Source organism: Petaurus breviceps, unplaced genomic scaffold (genome assembly GCF_028583685.1).
Source record: "Petaurus breviceps papuanus isolate PSGF00001 unplaced genomic scaffold, PetGlider_PUasm1.0 90779, whole genome shotgun sequence".
In the NCBI taxonomy this organism is placed as follows: Eukaryota; Metazoa; Chordata; class Mammalia; order Diprotodontia; family Petauridae; genus Petaurus; species Petaurus breviceps.
Genome location: NW_027187344.1, coordinates 7,166,995 through 7,194,533, shown reverse-complemented (window position 1 = coordinate 7,194,533; position 27,539 = coordinate 7,166,995). Strand labels below are relative to the sequence as shown.

The following is a 27,539-nucleotide window of genomic DNA, read 5'->3' as shown; positions in this document are numbered from 1 at the left end:
GTCATTTCATAGTAAGGAAGGAATCAAAAGACAAATACGGTTTTGTTTTTGTAGTGGGAAAAGGGAGCTTGGGTAAACCTGTGTGACCTTGACTTAGTCATTTCCCCTCCCTGAGCATATGAAGGAACTGAATTTGGATCATCTTGAAGTTCTCTTCCATTCCTAACATTCTATGTTCTCTGATTCTAGAAGTGAGGAGGAGTGGATGCTGGAATCATTGTCTTCTACTCTCTGAGAACTAGGTTTATTTATAGGCTGACATCTCAAACCAGTCTCCTTTAAAACCACAGAGAAATATCTTAAATATTGCTCCCCTACTCCCCCCCCCTCCAATCATCACCCCCTTGTTCATTGAGGAACATCTCTTATGATCAACATCATTGACAAACCTTAGGCATCAGATTCCCCTTTGTAATTTTGTGAACACCCATTGTGACTCATTCAAATGAGTTGCTTATCTTAACCATATTTTCCTAATAAAAGACAATTAACAACAACAACAAAACAAACAAACCAAAACAAACAAAAAAGCAAAATGATACAAAATTTCAAAGTTAGCTTTAGAAATAGGGTACTAGTACTTTGGTTCCCATTGGGTAAAATCTCGAAATGATGTGACTGAAAATCAGTATCTGTCCCTTTGAAATTGCTGGGGTGGAACCAGAAACAGATTTGACCACAGTTGCTATCTCACCAATTAGGCTATTTCTGAGCACAACTCACCCTAGTCTTTCCTCCCCTCCACCAGCATTTACTGTCCATACCACTCATTGAGTCTTTGACCATGTTCTGCCTTGTGATATCTCTTGTATTGTTACTGAACTCTTGTGTATCTTGTGTATTTTAACTTTTTAACTCAAGTTTCTGGAGGACAGTGTCCCAGCTGTCTGTGTATCCTGTCAAGCATGCCTTGCACATAGTAGTTACTCAGTGAATATTTGTGGAATGAATGAATGTATTCTTGCCCCTTTATTGTGCTGGGAATTTCACTAGAATATGATCTTCTCAGAATCAGGTTAAAATTCTGTATGTATGCCTCCCAAATCACTGAATTGTGCATACCCTTTGACCTAACAATAACACTCTGAAGCTCACTCCCAAAGAGATCAAATAAAAAGGAAAAATATCAATATGTTCAAAAATATTTACAGCACTCCTTTTTGTGATGTCAAAGGACTGGAAACCAAGGGATTCCTTTCAATTGGGGAATGACTGAACAAAGTATGGCACATTAGTATAACAGAATACTCTTCTACCATAAGAAATGACAACATAAATGGATTTAGAAAAATTTAGGACATATAAATTGATGCAAAATGAAGTAGGCAAAACCAGAAGAACAATTTATACAATAACAACATTGTAAAGACAAACAACATCGATAAAGGTAAGAACCTGACCAATACAATAACTAGCTAAGATTTCAGAGGAATTTTGCCACCTGTGTCTTGACAGATGATGGATTCAAATTGAAAAATGGGACATGCTTTTGAAGATGAGCAATTTAGAAATTTGTTTTGTTTGACAATGCATATTAGAAGAATTTTTTAAATTGGAAAGTGGAAGGAGAGAAAATGAATTCATGTTAATTTTAAAATAAAGTGAAAGAAAAAAGTTAGTGTGTGAGAGAGAGAGAGAGAGAGAGAGAGAGAGAGAGAGAGAGAGAGAGAGAGAGAGATGCAGCCTGACCCAGTGAATTGTCCTGGAAATTGTAATCATAAAGATTTGAATTAAAATCTTACCTCTGAAATTCACTAGCTATGTGACCACATGAAAGTAAGCAAACAACAAGGATTTATTAAATACTTGACGCATGCCAGTCACTATACCAGACACTGGGAATAAAAGGTAAAAGTGAAATAGCCCTTGCCCTTGATGAGCCTATAATCTATCCAGGTGAAACTCTGTGTGTGTGTGTGTGGTGTGTTGTGTGACATGTGTGTGTTTGTGTGGTGTGTGCATGTGTATTTGTGTGGTGGGTGTGTATGTGTGTAGTAAGTGTGGTGATTGTGGTGTGGTGTGTAGTGTGTGGTGTGGTGTGTGTGGGGGGGTATGTGTGGTGTGTGGTGCAGTGTGTGTGTGTGTGTGTGTGTGTGTGTATTATGTTGGGGAAGGGTATATCAAAGACTATAGGCAAAATGCTTCCAGAGTCACCTAGGTAGCTGAAGGGATAGAGCACTGGGCCCTCATATCTAACGTTAGATGCTAGCTATGTGACCCTAGGTAACATCAGTTAGCTTCTCTGCCTCCTTTAACTTAACTGTAAAATAAGGCTAATAGTAGCCCCTCCCTCCTAGGGTGGTGGTTGTCAATATTTGTCAAATGTTCAGCACAGAGTCCAACACATAGCAAGCACTTCAGAAATACTTGCTTCTTTCCATCCTGACCTTGTAAAAGGAGGGGATTGGACCAGGTGGCTCTAAGAATAGTCTCTTTCTGTCTCTGACATCCTATAACATTCCTGCCTCTTAGCTCTGGGTCGAGATCCCTTTCATTTTTCTTATATAGCTCTTAGGAACTTTATAAATGGCCCCCCACCCACTCACCCAGGATGAGTCCTAGATTATACCAGGTAAGTGACAAAGTAAATTTGTTTTTCAAAGCTGCTGTTACTGAACAAAGTGGAAAAGGCTTCTTAGAAAGCCCACCCAAAATTTCCTAATGCCAAAATCCTAAGCAGTTTCCAGGGGTGTAGGCTGCTCCTGATTTTTTGCTCTGGCCACAAAAGTGCAAAAAGTCTAGATGCCCAGTTACCCTTTGTGTGTACATTGCGGAGGGGGGAGATGGGGGGGGGGTCTTCCCAGCTCCTGAGCATGCTCAGTCTGGGCCCTACCAATCTTCCCCCATCCTTCAGCACACAGAGTTCTCTGTAGTTCCGTGGGCGTTGGGCATGCAGCAGGCATTGTCTTGAGCATATGCGTAAACCGCAGTTGCAATTTCATGCTAAGTGTGAATTACCCGCTGCTTTGAGAGTAAAAGGAAGGACATCTGTGTGAACTTCTCCCATGCTAAACCCACAGCAATATTTGAACAGCTCCAGAGTTCCATCTCTGGTCTCCACCCTTTCCAGACATTCCACACAAGCAGCATCACACTCCCACACCACAGTCTTCAGTCTCTCAGGATCCAGAAACTGAGACCCTTTCAGACTCCTACAAGAGCTTTCTAATAAAGTAGTCACCAGCCTACAGGAAAGAATGTAGAAAGAACCGTGAGTCACATGGGGCACACAGCACTGAAGAGCCCACACCAGAGACTTGGGTGAATGACTTCAAACTGAAAGTTGCTTCCTATGGAGCATATCACCTCTTACTGTGGGGAAGCAGAAGATGTTGTTATCTATACCGAACAAACTTAAAGACACTCTAGACCCAGAGAACTTGAGACCGGTTCAAAATCACAGAACAAGCCAGAACATGGTAGAACAAGCCTAGAACCCACAACTTTAGGTCCCCAAGACCATGTGTTTGGGTTTGGGTTTTTTTTTGGTAGTACCCAATCTTTAATCTATTTCATGGAGGAGTGAAATTTCAAAATCCATCCCTTTGTGCCAACCTCTCCATGCTTTCCTAACCTAGTTCTAAAACAGCTGTTGAGGTCTATTACCAGAACCACATTCTAAGTCTTTCAGCTTGAAGGTATATTTTCTCCTGGCAGCAAGAAAAAAAAGCAATCAAGAAAAGTGTATGGGGGCGGGGGGGGGGGGGGGGTGGTTAGGTGTCTCAGTGAATAGAGCATTGGCCCTGGAATCAGGAGGACCTGAGTTCAAATACAGCCTCAGACACTTAACACTTACTAGCCGTGTGACCTTGGGCAAGTCACTTAACCCCAATTGCCCTGACTTCACCCTCCAAAAGGCAAAAAAAAATATATCATGGCTACTTTTCTGTTATGAGATTAGTCCATAAAAGTAGAGGGTATTCCTAATGAAATTATGAGAAAGGGAACAGCAAACATGATTTTCTACAGCAAACCACATCTTCACAGTCCCAAAATTTGACTTAGAAGTACAAAAAATAATAATCTCATTCTACTGATTGATTGTTGATTTTAAAAATGGGCTTGCTTTTTGAAAAATGTAATCTTAAAGACAGTAATAACATTTGACATTTTTATAGCACTAATAAGCTTTGCCAAAATACTTTATGTATATTATTTCATTCAAGACTTACAATAACCCCATGAACATAAATATCACTATCCTGTTTTACAGGTGAGGAAACTGAGATTCAGAAAGTTTGAATGGCCTGCCTAACTCATCACATAAGTGAGTATCAGAGGTGGAATTTAAATTCAGGTCTTCCTGATTCCAAGCCCGACAACATTTAGTGACCTAGTAAGTATGGATTTCAAACAGGGAGGTATCCACATGTTTAACAAAGATCTCCATGAGCACAGAAGATGTTCTATGCTAAGTGCAAATAGAAGAGAGCTTCTCTATGGATGGAGAAGTTCTTTAGTGCTGCTGTTTGAAGATGACTTTGGGCTAAGTGCATTGAATCCTGGAATAGGAGAAGTCTTTTAAATAAGATCTATGGTCATTCAAAAGAGATCAATTTAGCCATCCACACAGAAAAAGCAAAGTGGATGAAGTATATTTGTTGCACAGATAATAAAGCAGCCTGCTCAGTCCATCAGTACATGAATAATAATAATTTGTTGTTGTTCAGTCATTCAGTCATGTCCAACTCTTCATGGCCCTATGGACCATAGCATACCAGGTCTTCCTATCATCCACTGTCTCTCAAAGTCTGTCCAAGATCATGTATCCATCTCATTCTCATCCTCTGCCATCCACTTTTCTTTTTGCCTTGAATCTTTCCCAATCTTTTCCGATGAGATTCATTTTCTTATTATATGGCTAAAGTATTTAAGCTTCAACTTAAATATTATGGATTATTGTATATTTACATAAAACATATAAATATAATAATAGCTAACATATAGTGCTTACTATGTGCCAGGAACTATGCCAAGTACTTTACAATTATTATCTCATCTGACCTTCACAACAATCCTGGGAGGTAGGGGCTGTTATTATCCCCATTTTACAGATTAGGAAACTGAAGCAAATAGAGGTTAAGTGACTTGCCCAGGGTCACACAGTGAGTAAGTGTCTGAGGCCAGATATAAATTCAGATCTTCCTGACTCCAGGTGTGATATTCTATCTACCAAGTCAACTAGTTGCCTCATAACTTGAACAATCACTGAAGGTGGGCAATGAACTGGACCCAGATTTGAATGGAAGGAAGTGAGTTGGATCAGATTTGCTTTGCTTTTTTTTTTTTTTTTTGCTTTTTTGGAGGGCAATTGGGGTTAAGTGACTTGCCCCAGGTCACACGGCTAGTTTTTGTGTTAAGTGTCTGAGGATGGATTTGAACTCAGGTTCTCCTGATTCCAGGGCCAGTGCTCTATTCACTGCACCACCTAGCTGCCCCCAGATTTGAGAAACTATGTGATGATTTTAGCAACCATGATCTCAAAAGAATCACAAGTGCAGGTGACCCAAAGAGCAGGTGAATGGCAGCATTCTGCTGCATACTAACAAGTTACATGCACACAGGAATCTTCATGAAAGACCCCTAAAGGAAGGACTAGAAAGGAGGGGGTTCATTCACCTAGCAAGAGTAAATGTGAAAATGGAATGAGTCAAACTTACTCTCATTGGATTTGATTTAAGGAGGGAATAACATACACACTCAACTGGGTATCTTACCCTACAGGAAAGTAGGGGAGAAGGGGATAAGAGAGGGGATGATAGAAGGGAGGGCAGATTGTGGAAGGAGGTAGTCAGAAGCAAACATTTTTGAAAAGGGAGAGGGTCTGGGGCGGCCAGGTAGCACAGTGAGTAAGAACACCGGCCCCAGAGTCAGGATGACCTGGGATCGAATCCAGGCTCAGACACTTAGCACCCACCCAGAAACACCTGGCCGTGTAACCTTGAGCAAGTTACTTAACCCCAATTGCTTAGGGGCAGCCAGGTGGCTCAGTGAGTAAGAGCACCGGCCCCAGAGTCGGGATGACCTGGGATCCAATCCAGGCTCTGATACTTAGCACCACACCCAGAAATAACTGGCTGTGTAACCTTGAGCAAGTTACTTAACTCCAATTGCTTTTAAAATAAAAAAAAAGCAGGATAGGATGAAGGGAAATATAGCTAGTCTTTCACAATATGACTACTATGGAAATGTTTTGCATAGTTATAAATGTATAACGAATGTATATTGAATTGCTTGTCTTCTCAATGGGGGTGGGTGATGAAGGAAGAAGGGAGAGAATCTGGAACTCAAAGTTTTAAAAACAAGTGTTAAAAAAAGTTTTTACATGCAACCAGGAAATAAAATATATAGGGCAATGGGGTGTAGAAATGTATCTTGCCTACTAGATAGTAAGGAGGAAGGGGGAGATGAGATGGGGGGGCTGGAAAAAAGGGTAGACTCGGGGAAATGTTAATCAGTATGCTTATCATCTTAGGGTGGGGGATAGGGGAGAGATGGGGAGAAAATTTGGAACTTAAAATCTTGTGGAAATGAATGTTGAAAACTAAAAATAAATAAATAAATTATGAAAAAAAGTTAAAAAAAATAAGGGATAATAACAGAGAAGCATGGGAAGTCTTCCACCAACTGATATGAAGTAAAGTAAGCAGAAACAGGAAAACAATCTACATAATGACTACAACAATGTAAATAGAAAGAAAAAAAACCAAAGTTAGGTAATTTTAATGTTCAAACTTGACCTCCAAGAAGATAGGAGAAAATACACCTTTCTCCTTTGTTTGAAGGGGTGAGGAACAATTGGATACGCTGTCAGACCTGGTTGATGTGCTGATCAACTTTGCCGAACTATTTATTTTTTTCTATTTAATTCTTTGTTACAATGAGTAACTGTGAAGGAGAGGCAGAGATGTATCTATATTTGAAAATAAAGGCAAATGAAAAACAAAAGATAGCAATGCACATCTTTTTATTTTAAGAGTAAAAATAACAAGATGGATAGTCCAAATGTTGCACTGGGATCCCCTAAATATTAACATAACCAAAGAAAGTTCTTCAGTTCATCAGATGGATCTTCTACAAGGATTGATGAAAAGATGTGAACAAGAGTCCCACAAGAGAATTGAGGTTTTCTATGAAGGCCTCTTTTTCTTTTCTTTGTATAGGGAAACATTTTTGTTTGTTTATACTCTTAAAGTACATAATAATAAAAAAAAAAAGAATTTTATTTTTTCAACTCCATGAAGGATGAGGAGAAATAGGGATGGGTTGTGATTTAATGTGTAGAGCTGTCAAGGATACCTATTCTGATGAAATAAATCCTTTGAAGTAGTGAGGTACTGTCCCTCCCCAAAGCCCCAGTCTCTGCAAAGCCTTTTGAGATAACTGGTGAAAGGTCCTAGCAAAACTTTTTTTGGGCATATGGAATGAGGCTTTAAGGCTAGAATAGTCATTGAGACTTTTTGGTTTCATGAAATTACTTCCAGGTATCTGAGGAGATCACATCAACTTGATGCTAAATCAGTCTTACTGACCAACCTGGAGTGAAGCCTTAGTGTTAGACAGAGGAATATGCAGGAGCATCTGCTATGACCCCCTAAGTCCTTCCCCAAAAAGAGAATGCCCACTTCAATAAACAGGGTTATTATGGACTATTATTTTTTTTGTTAAAGAATAGAAAAACGGAGACAATTACTCTTTTTTTCCAGAGTGAAAAGTTAAAAGCTGAAATGCGGTTGCCCTAGGAGATAGAGTTCTGTTTTTACACCCTCTTCTCTTCCTCAGTTACTGACCAGAGGGGAAGCCAATAGAAAATTATAGACTGTCCTTGTATCTTTAGATAATGGGGGAGTTGTCACTGGGGATGGGCAGAAAAGGGATGGCTTCACAGGAGGATCCTGAGTATGGTGAGGAAGGATAGTGAGGGGAGGGGGAAAGAGTTGAGGGTGGTAGTGCAAATGTGATTCACATGTGTGGGACTGTCTCTGAATACTTATCACACTTTACCTCTACCAGAAGGAGGGAGAAAAGAAGAGGGGGGAAGGAGAAGGAAGGGGAGAGACAGAGAGAGACAGAGAGAGAAAAACATACAGAGAAAGACAGAGAGAGAGAGAGAGAGAGAGAGAGAGAGAGAGAGAGAGAGAGAGATTGAGAAGAGAGGGAGGTAGGGGAAGACAGACACACAAAGAGAAACACACACAGAGACAGACAGATACAGGGTTAAAGTAGAGGAAGGAGGCAGAGAAATACAGAGAAAGGGAGGAAAGGAGAGAGGGAGGGGAGAACAGGGGGAGAAGCAGAGATGGAAAAAAGTGAGAAATAGAGGGAAGGGAGGAGAGAGACAGACAGACAAACAGAGACAGAGACAGCAGAGAGAGAAATAGCATGGCATAGAGGATAGAAGAGTTAACCTGGAAGTTGGAAAGACTTTCAGGTCCTACTTCTGACACATCCTGTCTGTGATCTTAGGCAAGCCAGTTAATTTCTCAGTGCACCAGACAGCTCTTTAAGACTAGAAATTGCAGAGAAGGTGCCGACCTGCATTGATAGAGAGAATTTCTTTACTGAGAGATCCCTGCACTAACGAAAATATAGGCCCAATCTCTATTCCTGTGTTTGTGAGTGCAGGATGGAGATGATTTGGGGTATATGTGGAAGGCTCAGGGTTGTTCTCACTGAGAGTAGCCTGTGTTATTCTTTCCCTCAACTTCATAAGAGGAGAGGGGGGAAAGGAATAAGCATTTTTATAGCACGTACTATGTGTCAGGCACTGTACTTTTATGTATTATCTCATTTAATCCTCACAACAACCCTGTGAGTTTGGTGCTGTGATTATCTCCATTTCATAGTTGAGGAAACTGAGGCAAAAAGACATTAAGCAACTTGCCCAGGTCACACAGCTAGTAAATGTCTGAAGTCAGATTTGAATTTAGGCCTTCTTCATCCAGGTCTAGCACTCTGCTCCTCCTTCAGCCACCTCTGAGTTCATAGATTTAGAGTATTAGAGCTGGAATTTAAAAGTCAACTAATCCAAACCCCTCATTTTACAGAAAAGGAAACAGGCCTTACTTCACAATAATGTCTTACATTAATAAGACTCATTATACTTTTATGAAGCATTTTTCACATTCATAAATCTCTTTTGAGCAACACAATTATAATGTGAGGTTGTTAGAAAGGTGGTTTTGTACACACTTTATATATGGAGAAACTGAGGCACAAATACAAAATGTCAATGCAGCAAGTCAGAGATTGAGCTAGATCTCTTGATTTTGATTTCTGGACTCTTAATTCTTGTATCCCCATCCTCCACACACACACACACACACACACACACACACACTTTCTCTATATATACACCTTCTTCCTCATCTCAAATTCAAATCAGCAGCAGAAAACAGCTATATTCACAATGGAAAGAGGGTTGGATGCAAGTATCTTACCGCCTCTTGGTAGACTTACTGATGGCTGGACAGTGATCTTAATACAGGCAAAAAAGAGGAAGGTTGCTGGTGTTTCCAGAGAGAGAGAGAGAGAGAGAGAGTAAAGGAAAGGGCTGCCCAGATCCAGAGGTCCGTGGCAGCACTGGGAGTTCTCCAAGGTGCTAAAATAAACCTAGGGAAGGATCAGATTTCTCAACTGAAATAACCCAATAGCAGCAGCCTTAGAAATCTGAACTGAGAAAACAACACCCAGATGGGAAGGGACTGGGATAAGGGAAAATAGTTATTAATAATAATTTAATATAGATTCTTTTTTCATTTTTGTTTGTTTGCTGCTCAATTGTATGACTTCCACCCTGGATTGAAGGCAAACTCGGTCTCTCCCCTTTTCCTTCCTTTTCCCATAAACTGCATTTGGTTCCTTATAGTTTAGCCTATGAAACACAATTGAATGAAACTGGAATTCAGTACTAGCTAAGCATCATCTCTCCCCTCCCTCCCTCTTCCTTCATTTCTTTGGTACTAGAGTCTAGCAAGTTCCTTTCCATATCTAACAGTCTATGACTCTGTTGAATTTTGTTGGTAGTGTTATTCTGGTGGGATTGTTTATATTTTTCAAGTACATAATAATAAAAAAGGAATTTTATTTTTTCCACACTATGCACTATGAGGAGCAATAGGGATAGCTTGTGATTTAATGTGCAGAGGTGGCAACATAGCAAGCATAAGCAACCCCCAGTGGGGCTGTTCTGGTCCCCCACATACCCAACCACCCAATGTCTAAGAATTGCAACTAGGTGACCCAATGGATAGAGTGCTTGGCTTAGAGACAGGAATACTCATCTTTCTGAATTCAAATCTGGCCTCAGACATTTACTAGTTGTGTGACCCTGAGCAAGTCACTTAACCCTGTTTGCCTCAGTTTCTTCATCTTAATAAAAAGCTGAAGAAGGACATGGCAGATCCAGTACCTTTGCCAAAAGAACACCAAATGAGGTCACAAAGAATCAGACATGACTGAATTCAAGAATTTCAGGATAAGATTTTATCTATCCCATCTGGTCTCAGGGTACCAATACTTACATTTGTGGCCACAGGTCTCTTCACTTTTTTTGTCCTCAGTTTTCTCATTGATAAAATGGAAAATATAACATTTGCACTTTCTACCTCATTGGATTTTTGTGAAGAAAACACTTTGTAACCCTTAAAGTCCCAGGTAAATTTGAGTTGTTATGGTAATTTATTTATATGGCTTCCAGAGAACAATCTTAGTTTACAGATTTAACGCTCACCTAATCTAGCACTTCATTTTGCAGATGAGGGAAACTAAGTAAGGCCCAGAGAGGTTGAGTAACTTGTCCAAATCATGCAGGTAGTAAGTGGCAAGATTGGGATTCAACCCTGGTTCCTCTGACATATCCAAAGCTTTTTTCACTATATTCTTATACCGCACTGTTCCCTTCTGTCTCTGATAAATTGAACCTACCTAGGACTAAGAATCCAGCATTTATTTATACAAATGTGTCGTTTATTATTTTTGTCTCATATGTTTGAGTTTTGTCTATAAGTTCCTGGGAACTGGGACCATATCTCAAACTCATGCTGTCTCCCTCACAGTGCCTAGCACCCAGTGGGCACTCAATGAAGAACTGTCAATTGATTGATTACATATTGCAACCAGCCCAGCGAGGAGTAACTCAAGATTAGCATTCCCATTTTTCAGCAGCCCACAGGGCAGCCCATTTCTTGAGGTCAGTCACCCCCCAAGTCCATGGCAGAGCTGGCTCTCTGCACCCCAGCTGTTCATCTCCCTGAGGCCTAAGACAACTGCTGTCCCCACACCCTGTCTGGAGCAGCACCCAGGCATCCTGAGATGCTGACACATGCTATCAGGATATTAATAGCAACAGCCCCAAAAGGCTAGGCTTCTCAGTCTTCTTTTGAAACCCAGCATGGTCATATGGTCCTTGGTGGCTATGATTGCGTCTGGGTGGCTAGGGAGGACAGAGTGAGGTGCCACCCCATGGAAAAGCTGGGCTTTGCATCCCAGTCCTGAGAAGAGGTTGCCCAGGAGCACCTCTAGCACCTGAGAAAGCCTGATTAGCTTCACATTATCCATTGCTATCCACTGGAAAGGGTGGGGAAATTGTTAGATAAAAATCCACACTTGTATCATCAGGAAACCCATTTCTCACATAGTTTGAGGTATGTTTGAAATTCCAATGTCCAATAAGAGGAAGAAGAAAGGTATCTACAGGCCTGGCTCTGTTCCACCCCTCTTCATCAGGTCTGGCAGGTGACTAAAGACTTGTTCACAGCTCCAGACTAGTCAGGGCTGGAATGATCAAAGACCAAAAGGGACCCTTTTCCTCTCTACTCTTTGAATGAGGTGATCAGGGATAGAAGCAATTTACTCCAAAGTCACAAAGAGTATCAGAGGCAAAGATGGCAATAGGCCACCTCCTCAGTCCTCTGATCACCACGTGATGCTTCCCTCTTCCTTCTTCCCAAGGATAGTGGATGGTGTTCCTGGGAGGCCAGAGGGAGAAAACTGGTAGATAAGAGATTTCCTTAACCTGTCAAGGCAGCTATCTTCCTGACAGATGAACAGTCAGGTCCCTGGACCCTGAGTCAGGAAGCCCAAGTAATCTTTGCCACTCATTTCACTCATCCCAAACAAGCCAACTTTCATCTTTCAGTCACCCCTAAAATGGAACAAAAAAAACCACAATATTGTGAAAGAATAAAATACTTTAAGCTCCTCTGACTTTATGGATGGGAGGGGAGAGGGAAAAAATTGATCTGAGTTGAACCCTCCTCCAGAAGCAGATTCAGGATCCCCAGATGACTGTTTCTGAGCTAGTGGCCAGGCTCCTGCACTTTTCCAAAGTTCTAATGCTTTTGCAGGAATCTCCTGGGAATAGATCCATTACCCAGACCATTTTATCACACCTCTCTCTAATGGAAATCAAATCCTACAAATTTCAATTAGATTGGGCTGTGTTGTACAGAAGCCAAATCTAGTACCGGGGGAAAAATTGACTGCCAATCTAATGAAATGCTGTCATGGTGGGTGTGGCAGAATTGACACAGGCCAGGGCTGGGGGCCAAGAAGACCGGAGTGGCAATGCTTTCTCTCCCATTAACTCTTTCTAGTGCCAAGCATGAGGCTCTTAGCCTCAGCTCCACTGTCTATTATATGGGGATGGGACAGCCCCCTTAAAACAGGCGAGGAGGCTGGACTAGTTTATTGAATGTCTGCTGAGGAAATCATGAATAATCTAGGTTATCTGTAATTCTCAGCTCTCAAAGGAAATGCTGATTTATGGCAGCATCAGGGCTGGCCTGCAAAAAAAGACTTCATTTGGCATAAGAAGCAATAACAACAGCACAAAATTAAAAAAACAAAAAACAAAAACTACATTTCCCAGAGTTCCTTATAAGACTGGAAGCAATTGGAAGATTTAAATAGCCCAGGCCCAAAGCAGTCAGACCTCATCTGGGAGAATCTCCCTCCTCTTCTGCACATCCATTGGACATAATCCCTGCTTTTTAGGGCTGGATTGGCTACTGAAGCTGGCATTAATTTTTCCTTCAAGCTTGGTAGCAGCTCTGAAGTAAACAGCCATGTGCATTCCTCTACTCTATATTTAACTACAGCGGTTTGTGCAGGAGAGGTCTGCAAGAGGAGGGAATTGTGGTTCTTTATAGAAGCTCCCGGCTTGGGGGAGAGAGAGCAGCTATCTGAGTGGGGTGTCTCTGGCTCATCCTGGGCAGAGGGCCTTTCTCTTTGTGAGCCAATCCAAGGCTGTCATGCCAGCCTCTCAAAGCAGGTCCCGGGTACGGGACCGAAATAATGTTCTAAACAGGGCTGAGTTCCTGTCATTGAACCAGCCCTTAAAGGGGGCTCAGGAGAATAGGAGCTCAAGCAGGAAGACAACAGGCCCATCTGTGCAGGCCCCGCCACCAAATGAGGGGTCCAAGGAGCGGAGGCAGTCCCAGCAGCTGCCCGAAGAGGACTGCATGCAGCTAAACCCATCCTTCAAGGGAATCGCTTTCAACTCCTTGCTGGCTATTGACATCTGTATGTCCAAAAGGCTGGGCGTCTGTGCCAACCGAGCTGCCTCCTGGGGCAGTGCCCGCTCTATGGTCAAACTCATTGGGATCACAGGTCACGGGATCCCTTGGATTGGGGGCACCATTATCTGCCTGGTGAAGAGCAGCACTCTTGCAGGGCAAGAGGTCCTAATGAATCTGCTTCTGGGTAAGTGAGACCCTCTCCTTACAGTTCTACCAGAGAGAAATCCATTTTTTGTCTCTCCTGTCCCCACCCCCAAACCTGGAACCTTACGCCCTGGGTTTCCATCCAGGGAAACAAGATAGAACAATTTAAGGAGGTTAATCAAGAAAGCATTTTTATACCAGAGCCAGAGATGCCCTAGAAATGAGAAAATATCTAGACACATGAAAAGAGGGGATCAGAAATGGACTTTAAATAAGGACCCTTGCAAAGATAGAATAGAAAGTGCTGTCAGAGGTGAGGCTGAAAGTTTAAGGAAAAAACCCCTGCAACAAAGCATTAGTCTTTCTTTCCAGGGCCTCTCAGCAAGATGAGACCTAGAAAAAAACTATCTGAAATTGTAATATGCTCAAACGTTACCTAAAATACTTCTTTGGAGAGAGATCTGGAGAGTCTGATGGTGACTTACTACAGGCTAACTGGCGAAAGGACATTAGCTGTTCTGTGGGTCAGACTTTCATGTGGGTCAGACTTTGCTGACTTTGGACTAATTCCTTCTCAACATAAAACTTTGCTTAGTAGTTCCTTCCCACTACAAGGAGCTCAGTGATGCCCCTGGTCTCCATCCTCCCCTCTAGAGAACATCATCCTCCACTCTGTGTGAATCTGTCCTTTGTTTTACCTCTGAAACTAGACCCACCTCTCCCCACATTGATACCATTTTTGTGTGTGGGGAGGATATATACTGTGCTTAAGGTTCTGTTCCAGAGGGATCAGAATGTGTCAGGTCTGAAGACCCCACCCATAACTTCCACCAGGAATAATGTCCTCATCTGCCCCTTTTCCAGGGGAGGACACTAGAGAAGAGGGCCCTTCTGTCTAGTTGACTTATTTTTCCTGAGCCTTAGTGACCAGTGAATATCCATTTAGGGCTCACCCTGTGCCAAGCATGGGGCAGAAAGCATACAGAAGTCCCTCCCTCTGGAACTGTGACTCCCAGGCCTGGCTTTGTGCCACCCTAGAGTGTCAAGGGGTGAGCTGTGAACTTCTGCCTACATTCCCAAAATAAAACTAATTTTGATCCACTCTGATGTGGAAATGAATGTATGTGTGTCATTCAGAAGGTGTAGAAGAATAAAGTATCAAAGAATAAAACAAAAAAGACCATAAGCAGCTAGGTGATGCGGTGGATAGAGTGTGGGGCCTGAAGTAAGGAGGACCTGAGGGCAAATCTAGCATTAGACACTTAACTAGCTGTGTGAACCCAGGCAAGTCAACCCCTGCCTCAGTTTTATAAAATGGTGATAATAAAAGCACCTACCTTCCAGGGTTGTTGTAAGGTTTTTGTAAATGAGATAATATTTGTAAAAAGCACTTGGCCACAGTGCCTGGCACATAGCATGTGCTATATGAATCCTTATTCCCTTCCCTTCCCACAACTCTAGAAAAGTTGGGGATCATAGCTCTCGGAGCTAGAATTCTCAAGGTGGCAATGTGGAGAGCTGTGTCTTTCCTTTCAACATCTTACTTGCCTCTCTCTTCCTTTTGCCCTTATCCTTCAAGGGGCTTGAAGGTCTCAGGTTGGTTGGTGGTGGTTTGTTTGTTGGTTGGTTGGTGGGGTACAGAGTAGGAGCAGCTGATCCATGTGCTCATTTATTTAGAGAGAGTTGAGTTATGGAGAACGGCCTTGGGAGGGAGGGAGAGAAGCTAGTTGAATGAGGAACAGGAAGTTGTTCTCAGGATCTTGGGGTTAAACAGTGGGAAAATCAGATGTATGTGAACATCAGAAGCCTGGAGCACAAGATGAACCACATACTCCTTCTTAGCCAATGTTACCTAGAAAGTGACCAGGTTAGCTTACTTCTCTGACTCATAGAACATAGTGTGTTGTTAAAACCAGAAGATATCTTAGGCAGGGTGGTAAATGGAAAGAACAGTGGCTCTTGGGAGATACAAGACTCCCAGCTCTGCTCCTTGTCATTTGTGAGTTTGAACCCTGGGCTGTACTATTTACTAGCTGCAAATGATCAAAAAGCAATATGTAAAGGGGATATGAAGACAAAGCAAAAAATACTCCCTGCCCCCAAGGAGCTTACATTCTATTGGGAGAGAAAACATATAAATAAATAGGTGTATATAAGATACATGCACAATAGATGTAATATAATCTTAAGAGGGGAAAGTATTCTAGCAGCTGGGGGGGCGGGGGACAGGAAAAGCTCTACTGTAGAAGGTAGCATTCAAGTTATCTTTTTTGAGATTGGGTCTTCCTATCTCGCACAGGTAAGAAGTTCAGTAGTCCTTCTTGGGCCAGATTCCACTGCTGATGGTCACAGAAGCTTTCACTTGTTCCATTACCAACCTGAACTGACCTATTCCTCCTCAGGCAGTCTGGTGTTCCTTCCTCCCCGCAAGGAGTTCACTATATTAATGCTGGACTTAGTATAGACACCTGTTTGACTTTAGACCTACTGCAGCTCAAAACTCCTGAGCTGAAAAGATCCACCAGACTCCCTGGTCTCAGCCTCCGTGGTAGTTAAGATTACAGACTTGTACTACCATGCCAGATTTGAGCTAAATCTTGAAGGAGGCTTGGGATCCTAAAAGATGGAAATGAAGTGGGAGAACATTTCAGATATGGTGGACCATTGCAAAAAAACATTGCAAAGGCCCTCACTTAACCTGTTTCCTTTTCTGTACAGTAAGGGGGTTGGACTAAATGACCTCTAAGGTCTTTTCCAGCTCTGTGAATTTGATTCACTATGTATTTGTGTCATCTTTGGGATTCTTTTATTTATTTAATCAAGTTGATAAGCACCTAATATGTGCCAGGCTAAGTGCTAGAGATACAAAGAAAGTCTAAAAAGAGTCCCTGCTCTCAAGGAGCTCATGATCTCGTGAGAGAGAGCGTGCAAACACTTACAGGCAAGATATTAACAGAATAAATTGGAGATGATCTCAGACAGAAGGCATTAACATTAAGAAGGACCAGAGCTATGTTCTTTCTTATGAATTTGTGTGTGAACTTTTAAAAAATATTTGGTTTTCTTTGTAATCTTATGTAGTTTATTTTATGCATTTAAACACATTATTCTCAGAGGCTTTACCACAACACAAAATGGAATAAGCACTCCTGCCCTATAGGATACCTGCCCTATAGGATATAGGATGGGATATTAAATTTCATCATGTTGGATTAGCTGGATCTCTTTTTCTTGTCTGAAATGATGTGAACTCTAGGAAACAGATAACCATACAAGACACTAACTTGACTATCCACATGGAAATTAATCAACTGGTGGACAGATATTAATATGTATAATCCCAGCCTGATTTCCCCTGCCCCAATAAGCCTCTAAGGACCCTTTTCCTCTGTCAGTAAGAATGAGTTCAGGTAAGCAAACCTGTTTTAACTAGGCATCAGTAAGAAGGAAAATTACTACTCTTCTTAAAAACGTGCATTAAGGAGCTAAATGAAAATTATTTTGGCATTATTTACTTTATGAATGTATCCACACAGTAGCAACCTTTTCCTATAATTGGTCAGTCAGCCAGCATTTACTAAATGACTATTATGTGCCAATCACTGTGTTAAATGCTGGAAATATGAAGAAAGGGAACAGACAGTCTCTGCTCTCAAGGAGCTCACAGTCTGGTGGTTGAGACAACATGCAGACAACTATGTGCATGCAAGATAAGATAAATTGGAAATAATCAACAGAAGGCAGAAATTAGCATTAAGGGGAATATCCAAAGTCATAGAAAGTCAGCAGAGTTGACTGAGTGTGTGTGTGTGTGTGTGTGTGTGTGTGTGTGTGTGTGTGTGTGTGTGTGTGTGTGTGAAGTGTCTGAGGCTGGAACCAAACTCCGGTCCTCCTGACCCTGGGCTGGCGCTTTTACTCACTGCGCCACCTAGCCACCTAGCCACCCCTCTTTCCTTCTTTGTAAATCATTGTTACAAGGGATGGCTTTCTAGATAGGGCAGGGATGGATCTGGAAATGAATTCCAATAATTTAAAAACAAAGTATTTCAATAAATATATGATTACAAACAACTGATTTTTAAAAAGAGGTATCTCCTGGATGGATAGTGTTAGACCAGCTTGACTGAAACCTCAGAGGATTCCTGGGGAAAGGGAAATGGGGGATGAGGACAGAGTCAGATTTTAATAGGCCTTCAGAAGCCAGGCTATGGAACCTAGAGGAGTATCAAAGATTTAAGAAACTGGGGACAGAAAACCAAGGAGTTTTTATTTTACTAATTAAATTTATGCTATGGGAATGAGAATCTGAAGCTCTTCCCTGCCCCTTGGCGCTTTGATAGGCTTAAATGACTCTGAGAACCTTCCCTGATTTGAGAATATACTCTGCCCCCTAATAGGCTGAATGTGCTCACCTGGAGCCTGTGGTGGGAGGCTTGTTCTTCAGGAACATTCACATTGTGATTGGGCGGTGAGTCAAGAGGCACCCCCCCACCCCACCCCCAGCTTTGAAAACCCAGATGTTGGTGCTTCCCTCTCTGGTAACTAACTAGGTATGGATGTAATGGTCAGACAGTGGGAAGCCCTGGCTGTTGATCTGTCTCTGTCTCCTTGTAACTTCTGTTTGTATTCTCTGATGTTTGATTGATTAAAGTAAGATTGTTAACCCATTTCGAATTGCTTTCCTTTAGAAAAGCAGGGCTAGCAGCCACCCTGGGTATGCTAGGGTGTTTGCTGCTACAGCTTGATAAAGTATTTTTGAAAGTGAAGCGAAAAGAGAACCAGCTCCGAGGATGACGTTTTCTCCCTTTTCTGAGCTTAACACGCTCCTCTTATAATGCCTTTGACTTTTTCCAGGAGTTCGTATCTGCGCGTTCAAGCTTCCCGACAAGCCTGGTGGGTGGGCATATCAGGGGTGACCTTCCCGTTTTTTGTAATTTATTATGAGATTAAAGCTAACTAAACTTAAATTTGTAACTAATTACATATTTTTTAAGTTTTTCAACATACTTAGGATTCTACATTTTACTTTTTTTTTGGAGGGCAATTGGGGTTAAGTGATTTGCTCAAAGTAACACCACTAGTAAGTGTGTCAAGTGTCTGAGGCCGTAATTGAACTCAGGTCCTCCTGACTCCAGGGCTGGTGCTCTATTCACTGTGCCACCTAGCTGCCCCTTCTACATTTTACTCTTAAGGAAAGTGAAGCCAAGAGAGATCCATTGACTTGTTCACATGTAAACCCATCTAGTAAGTGATGAAGCTGAGGATAGAACCCAGGTCTCCTGTTTTCTCTCTGGTAGATCCTCAGGAATCCTATTGTATTGAATTAGGTCAAAATCAACTTGAGAAATACTTATCAAATTCCACAAACAGGATGGTATAGTAGAAAGAGTACTGAACTTGAAGTCATGAAAGATGGGTTTACATCCCATCTCTGGCACTTATTAGCAATATGACCATTAGCAAGTCCTTTAACCAGAGTCTCAGTTTCCCATCTGTAAAATGGGCATAATAATAGTTGTAGCACCAACCTCACCTGGTTGTTTTAGGAGTCAATTTATATACCTGAATAAATGTAGTTATATATTGTTAATGTTATTAAATAATATTAAATATTAATAATGTTAATAAATATTATTAGAAACAATGCTAAGTGCTGGGAATGCAAAGATTGCAAAACACTATGCAATTCCTGCCTTTAAGAAGCTTACTCAGGATATTCTCTGAATAGATATAGAAAAGATATGTATGACATATGTAAACAGACAAGCATAATATATGTAAAAAGTTGAGTATGGGGGCGGGTAGGTGGCGCAGTGAGTAAAGCGCCAGCCCCGGAGTCAAGAGGACCCAAGTTCGATTCTGGCCTTAGACACTTAACACCCACACAAAAAAAAACTAGTCATGTAACCTTGGGCAAGTCACTTAACCCCAATTGCCCTCCAAAAGGCAAAAAAAAAAAGTTGAATGTGAAACATGTAAACAGATAAATAAGATACATGTAAACAGACAAGCACAATACAAATGTAGAGGATGTGTGCATGTGCCTCTCCTGTATGTGCCCACATGGGTTGTCTAAATGCAGCTCCAGGGGAAGCCTGAATCTTTGCCCACCTCTTGCCAAAGAACCTTTGCTTCCTACCTGGAGGAATGTTGGAGAAGGGGCTGTAAAGCTGGCTGCTCTGCTCTCCTCAGAGAGGGGGTATGAGACTAGAATCATATCTGTCCCCCTCCAAATATTGCTGGTTTAGGGGAGTTATTTTTTCTTAGGTTCAAGATGCTTTTGTGGTTGCTATCTCTGACAAGGGAATAGGCATTGAACATTTCTACACAGACTTGGTTCTTTCCTGGCACCCAACTCTGCCCATGTGATCCTCTTGCTTGGAATCATAGGATCATAGAGTCCATGACCCCTCCCCCATTTTACAGATAAGGAGACTGAGGCATAGAGAGAGTGTCTGAGGGAGGATGTGAACCCTAGTCTGTCTAACTGCACATCTAGTGCCCTATCCACCACACCATGCTTACCTACCTCTCTTCGTTGGCTGCTTCTTGTCTTCAACACCGCATGGGGATCCAGGATCCCAAAATGTGGTCACAATGCTGCAGATCACAACTGATGCACACCCCTTCTCATACGTCACAATTCTTGTCCAAGTCGTCCCATAAATCCTCTGTAAAGGATCTGCCCAGTGCCTTCCTCTAGGCCTTTTAACATTGCACAGATATGTGAACAGAGGTAATAAAGCCCCCAGAACCAGGAAAATAATAAACACAGTAAATAAAACAGTGTCAATGGAAAAAAACCCACAACAAACAAAAATTAAAACTGAATACCATGTAATTATAATTAACAAGCTTGACCCAGAAGAGGAGATATGAGAATGTACCTCTCTCTCCCTCTTTTACAGAGGTGGAGACCTTTAGGTATGGAATCCTGCATCTAATGTTCTTGGTTGATGTGTTGGTTAGATGACTCAGTGGATAGAGTATTGGCCCTGGAGTCAGAAAGACCTGAGTTCAAATTTAGCCTTAGACATTTACTGGTTATGTGACTCTGGAAAAGTCACTTAACCATTGTCTGCTTCAATTTCCTGATCTGAAAATAGGAAATAAAAATAGCACCTACCTCCCAGAATTGCTTTAAGGATCAAATGATATAATTTTGTAAAGCACTTTGCAAACCTTAAAGTGCTATATAAATAATAGCTATTATTATTTTTTTGTTGAAGTGATTTTTTTCTTTGTTGTAAGAGATGGTTCTCTAGAAAGGAAAGGGGGAGATATGTATATTTCTATATAAATATATATATATATATATGTGTGCATGAAAAGATATCAATAACATTTTCTTTAAAAGCCATTATATTGGGGCGGCTGGGTGGCGCAGCGAATAGAGCACCGGCCCTGGAGTCAGGAGGACCTAGGTTTGGATCTAACCTCAGACACTTAACACAAAACTAGCTGTGTGACCTTGGGCAAGTCACTTAACCCCAATTGTCCTCCAAAAAAAAGAAAAAAAATTTAAAATAAAAAGTCGTTACATGGGAATAATGGGTCCAATACAGATCCTGGGCTGTCTATCAACTAATCTCATACTCTTCTTTAAGTGATCAGCCCAACTCATTTTTCCAATCATCCATCTCCTGAACATCCTTTATGCCACTTTTTGCCCACAAGTCATCACTGGTGATAGGCTGTAGCCAATTTATGTCCACCATGCATCTCTCTGTTGCTCTTTGAGACACATGCAATTTTGATTCTTCAGTAATTTTGATATTCTAGGATTTACAGCCATATAGCATCATCTGGAAACTTGCTATTTAAAAAATGGGTTTTGGTGTCAAAGAGCATCTTGGGATCCTTGAAAGCACTGGACAGTTTCCCAAATGAAAGTCAAGCTTGCTCTGTTCCTCCTGTTCAATAATGGTGATGGCTCCTCCAAGGTACCTCTGCAGTGATTGTCTGAGATCTATGTAGTGATAGAGTTGTGCAATGAATGGGCCATCTGCTCAACCGCATGTCAGAGTCTGGACAAAAGGCCTTCTTTAATTCATTTGCTTTATCCTGAGTGAGTTACTATGCCAATTTCTTTTGAGTGATTTGAAATATCATTGAAAAGGCCCTATAAGTATCCTGTAGCTGAATGCAAGCAGCCAAGTGTTATTTGTGATCAATAGCATCTGGTGGACCTTACTCTCTCCAGGGAATGCTATTCTATTTGGGCTCTGTACAGGGCATCTTCAATGGCAGTGGAGAATGACTCAGGCAAACACATAGCTCACTATTTTATGCCTTGCTTGAGATAGATAATAAGAGAATCTTTTAATAATGTTGCCTCTTGTGATAGCACAGGTGGAAATTAACTATGTGTCCACTAATAGGGAAACAAATTATGGTCTATGAATATAATGAAATATTATTGCACTGTTTCTACTTTTAGGGAATGTGCCTTAAAGAGGGGGATTGTCTGGGTATTTGGAGAGCAATGCTGACTCTTTCAAAAAGGCCAACAAATACCAGCAATCACATGGATTTAAAGGTGTCCTGTTACTGTGGATAGAGTATTAGACCTGGACTCAGGAAAACCTGTGTTCAATTCCTAAATTTAACACTTACTTAGCTCATGGATGAGTTACTGAGCCTCAATTTCCTCACTTGTAAGAGGGTCATAATTGGAAGGGGGAAGGTGAGGAAACAAGTATTTATTAAGTACCCAGGACCTGTCCTAAGTACTTTATAAATATCTCATTTGATCCTTCTAACAATCTTGTGATATAGATGCTATTATTATCCTCATTTTATTGTTGAGAAAACTGAGGGAGACAGTTTTCAGTTTCAGTTTCAGAGTCACACAGCTCAGAAGGGCCTGGGGCCATATTTGAACTCAAATCTCCCTGTCTTCAGGTCCATACTCTATCCTCTGGGCTACCTAGTATCTACCTCAGAGTTGTTATGAAGCTCAAATATTATATCAATTAGTTAGTAGATAATCATCTGTTAAGTGCCTGCTATATATCAGGCACTATACTAAATCCTGGGAATAAGAAGAAAGGCCTCGAGGAACTCATAGTCTAATAGAGGAGCCAACAGAGAAACAGTCATGTTCGAGCAAGATCTATACAGGATGAAGTAGAGATGATCTCAGAGGGAAGGCACTAAGATTCAGAGGAGTGGGAAAGATTTCTGGTAGAAAGTGGGTTTCAGGTTGGAATTGAAGGAAGCCAAGAAATCTAGAAGACAGAGATGAGAAGGGTTGAAGAATTTTAGGCATGGGAAAGAGTTAGTGGAAATGCCTAGAATCGGGAGTATTTTTGTGTGAAGAACAGCAAGAAGACCAGTGTCACTGAATCACAGAGTACATGGCTGGGCATGATATATAAGAAGCCTGGAAAGGTAGGGGAGGAGGGGCAGGTTATGAAGGCCTTTGACACCAAGAAGGAGATTTTAGAGTTGATCTTGGAGGTGACAGCCATTGGAGCTTATTGAATAGAGGGTAACAAGATCAGATCTTTGCTTTAATAAGACCATTTTGTTAGCTGAATGGAAGACGGGGAGAGACTTGAGGTAGGAAGAGTGGATAGAGGGGGTAGAGAGTTGGTCTTGAAGTCAAGAAGCCATATATATTAGCTGTGTAAGCTTGGGCAAATCACTTAACCCCTTCGGGCTCTGGGTGACTTTCTAAGACTAAAAGCTATACAAAAGGTACTATAAAGTGCATTAGTAGAGGAAGTATCCCAACTGGGAGTGTCCTGTACTAACAGCATCACAGGTCCAGTCCCTAATCTTTATTAGATTGAGTCCAACATTCTGAGCGTTGTGGCTCCTTTTTGGATTCTCCACTCTGTCATCCAGTATTAGTCATCTCTCCTAGCTTTGCACCATCTGTAAATTTGATAAACATGCCACATTGGACTCCTTCAAGTGTTTGACAGAAAACTCAGGGCTCTGGAAGCTCTCCACAAGAGACGTCTTTTTGAGCTGATATTGAACTATTGATTAGATCTTTGGGGATCTAATCATTTATCTAGTTCCAAATCCATATAACTATATAATCAGGATATATTTTTCCATCTTTTCTGTAAGAATGACAGAGAGATCTTGTCAAATGTTTAGTTAAAATCTAGGTTTTTAAAAAGTGCTTCCTATTAAGGAATGACTGAAAATACTATAGTATCTGAAGTGTTTGCATGTATTCAAATTAACACTATTTTAAGTTATAATTATGTAAAATTTGGTGGTTGGTTCCAGCCAAATGCAAATGAATAATGTGACTCCCTAAAGGAATTCCTTATATGCACTAATCAGGACCTGACTGTAATAGGATAATACTGGATAGCACTGAGGCTTACCTCTGTATACACCAAAATATTGATAACATACTTTTTAAAAATTTATTTTGTGCTTTTTGGAGAGGGGAAGGGCAATTGGGGTTAAGTGACTTGCCCAAGGTCACACAGCTAATTTTATGTTAAGTGTCTGAGGCCAGATTTGAACTCAGGTCCTCTTGACTCCAGGGCCAGTACTATATTCACTGTACCACCTAGCCACCCCTGATAGCATACTTTTTTTGTGACATCAAAAACATGTAAACAAAGGAGATGCCCCTACATTGGAGAATAGCAAAACAAACTGATACATGAATGTAATGGAATATTACTGTGTTGTAAGGATTAACAAATGTGATGAGTCCAGGAAAGAATGGAAAGATCTACATGATTAATGCAGAGTGAAGTAAGCAGAGCCAAGAAAACAATATACACAATGACTACAACAATGTATATGGAAAAACAATCTAAAAAAAAATAAGCAAATGCTGCAAAATTATAAAGAACAAGCATGGCTCTAAAGAAGAGACATGATGCCCCTCCTTTGTTTGTAAAAATGATAGGTCCATGAGCATGGTGCCGTTGCATATATTTTCAGACCTTTTCAGTGTCTTGATCAGCTTTTCTGATTTTTTTTTCTTTTGTCTAAAAATACTATTTGTTATAGGATGGCTCTCTGAGAAGAACAGGAGTCTGGGGAAAACATTGACAATATAAAAAAAAAGACATCAATAAAACGTGTTTAAATTTTAAAAGAAATGATTAGTGGTGGCTAGGTGGTGCAGTGAATAGAGCACCAGCCCTGGAGTCAGGAGGACCTGAGTTCAAATCCGACCTCAGACACTTAACACAAAACTAGCTGTGTGACTTTGGACAAGTCACTTAATCCCAATTGCCCTGCCTTCCCCCCTCCAAAAAGCAATATGTATACATATATATATATATATATATATATATATATATATATATATATATATATGAAATGATTATAAGGAATTCAGAGAAATATGGGCAAATTTGTATGAAATAAATAGAACCAAATTAACAATATATAATATTTTGGGTTTTTTATCTATAATTTCCCAACATATCCCTTTCCCTACCCTTCCCAGAGCCTTTCATTATAACAAAGAATAAAAAAGAAAAAGAAAGAAAAAAGTAGTTCCCCAAAAGTAACCAAAATATCAACCAAGTACAGTATTTTATGTGCTATTTCCCACCCATACACCCATTTCCCATTTACATTATTATAAATAATTGTATAACTTGTTATCCTGGTTTTGCTTACTTCACTTTGCATCAATTCATATATCTTGCCATACTTCCCTGTATTCTTTATGTTCATAATTTCTTACAGCACAATAATAGTCCTTTACAATCACATGCCACAATTTGTCTCTCCATTCCCAATTGATTGGCATTTACTTTGTTTGCACTTCTTTGCTACTATAAAAAATTCTACACTTTTTATGGCCCATTCCACCTCATATCCATCAGATTGCCAAAGGTGACAAAAAAAGGAAAAATAAATGCTGGAGAAACTATGAAAAAACTAGCACATTGGTTGGTTGATTGTTGACCTTCATTCTCAAAGAGGACTAAAATGACATCACTATGTTGGAATCAAGTGACAGTGTTCTCAGCTGTGTCTGATCAGACCAATATGAGCTCAGAATGCTCTACCATGGGTCAGGCACAAATAATCCATGTAAACATTTGGGGTGGATACTTTACATTTGTGCATCTTGCATTTTTCTGAGCTACTTCAATTCTGCTTTGCTCATAGAGCACAGCACCTTCTCTGATGTGAGCTTGCCATGCTGGGCAGTCCTATGCCAGTGTCTCCCATGTCGCACAATCAGTTGCAAAGTTCTTCAGAGAGACCTTGAGAGTGTCCTTGTATTACTTCTTCTGACCACCATGTGAATGCCTACCCTGTGTGAGTTCTCCATAAAATAGTCTTTTTGGCAAGCGTATGTTTGGCATTTGAACAACATGGCCGGCCCATTGGAGTTGTGCTCTCTGCATTTGAATGCTTGGTAGTTTAGTTCAAGTAAGGACCTCAGCATCTGGTACCATATCCTGCCAGATGATCTTCAGAATCTTCCTAAGACAATTCAAATGGAGGAGTTTCAGTTTCCTGGCATGACACTGGTATTCTGTACAGGTGTCATAGGTCTACAGCAATGAGGTCAGAAAAACAGCTCTGCATACCTTCAGTAGTCAGTCTAATACCTCTTCTCTCCCATACTTTCCTTTGGAGCTTCCCAAACAATAAGCTAGCTCTTTCAATGTGTGTGCCAACCTCATTATCAATGTGTACATTCCTGGAAAGTATACTGCCAAGGTAAATGAACTTGTCCTCAACATTCAAAACTTCTCCATTTGCTATAACTGGTGGTTCCCCATATGGATGGTATGGTGGTGGCTGATGGAGCACCTGTGTTTTCTTAGTGTTGTTAGGCCAAAATAATCATAAGCTACTGAGAACTGATCCATACTTTGTTTCATCTCAGCTTCAGAAGCTGCATTGAGTACACAATCAACTACAAACAGAAAATCATGTACCAATACTCTGTCCACTTTAATCTTGGCTTGCTGCCTTTTCAAGTTGAATAATTTGCCATAAATGTGGTAGCTGACCTTGATGCTATCTGTGTTCATCCTCATTGAAGGTGTTTGACAATATGGCTGGAAACATCATGTTAAGAAGTATAGGAACAAGCACAGAGCCTTGTTTCACTCCATTGGTGATTGGGAAAGCACGAGAGCTTTGTCCATTATCCATTACCTGGGCAAGCATGCTGTTGTGAAATTGACATACAATACTGATGAACTTCTCTAGGCAACCAAATTTTGATATAATTTTCCATAAGCCCTTTGTAATATAATGCCAAAAGAAAGGCAACTTCCCAAGGTTCAGAATACCAGCATAGGTGCTCTCCATTTTATTCAGTGACCAACCAAGAACAGAGAAGATCAAAACATGACATCATTCCAAATACAGCATTTACTAAATGTGATTAAATAATCTCCAAGGACTACCCCACCCCAGGACCTTCCAATCATTCAATCAATTACAAAGTCCCTGTTCTAAATACTACTCCACCCCTAGGCTATACCTTCATTTAGTCCACCACAAAACCCCTCTTCTCAAATGGAGATTAGTTTCCAAACATAAGTAAAATACCTTCATTTGTTCAATCACAGAGCACAGATCACAATTGAATCTACCCCAGAGTTACATCAAGTTTAAGCACAGCACTTAATACCCAAATGGAGGTCTTTTCTTTATCTTCACACGAGGCAAGTTCTCAGCAATCTTAGTTCCTGGGGAGACAAGGCTTAGCAAGGCCACAAGATACATTGCCAGTCCCTTTGTTAATTCATCCTCTGTCTGTAGAACAGTCCTAGAACCCCTGAAAACATTAGCAAAACCCTCTCCTAGGATTTCTGTAAACATACAACAAGAAAATCCTTCTTCAGGGCCAACAGAAAGGTTCCCAGACCCCTGCAACAACAGCACTGTCCTTCACCAGTGGACAGTATT

General features: G+C 40.9%; 1 protein-coding gene across 1 annotated transcript in view; it reads left to right on the top strand.

Annotated features, from left to right (window-relative positions):
• The first annotated feature begins 13,042 nt into the window (after window positions 1-13,042).
• Window positions 13,043-27,539, top strand: part of PLPP7 (phospholipid phosphatase 7 (inactive)) — a 34,179-nt gene continuing 19,682 nt past the window's right edge. The window contains exon 1 of the mRNA XM_069069332.1: window positions 13,043-13,704. Coding sequence (XP_068925433.1) covers window positions 13,254-13,704 — 451 coding nt within the window. The 5' untranslated portion in view covers window positions 13,043-13,253. The remainder of the gene's footprint in view (window positions 13,705-27,539) is intronic.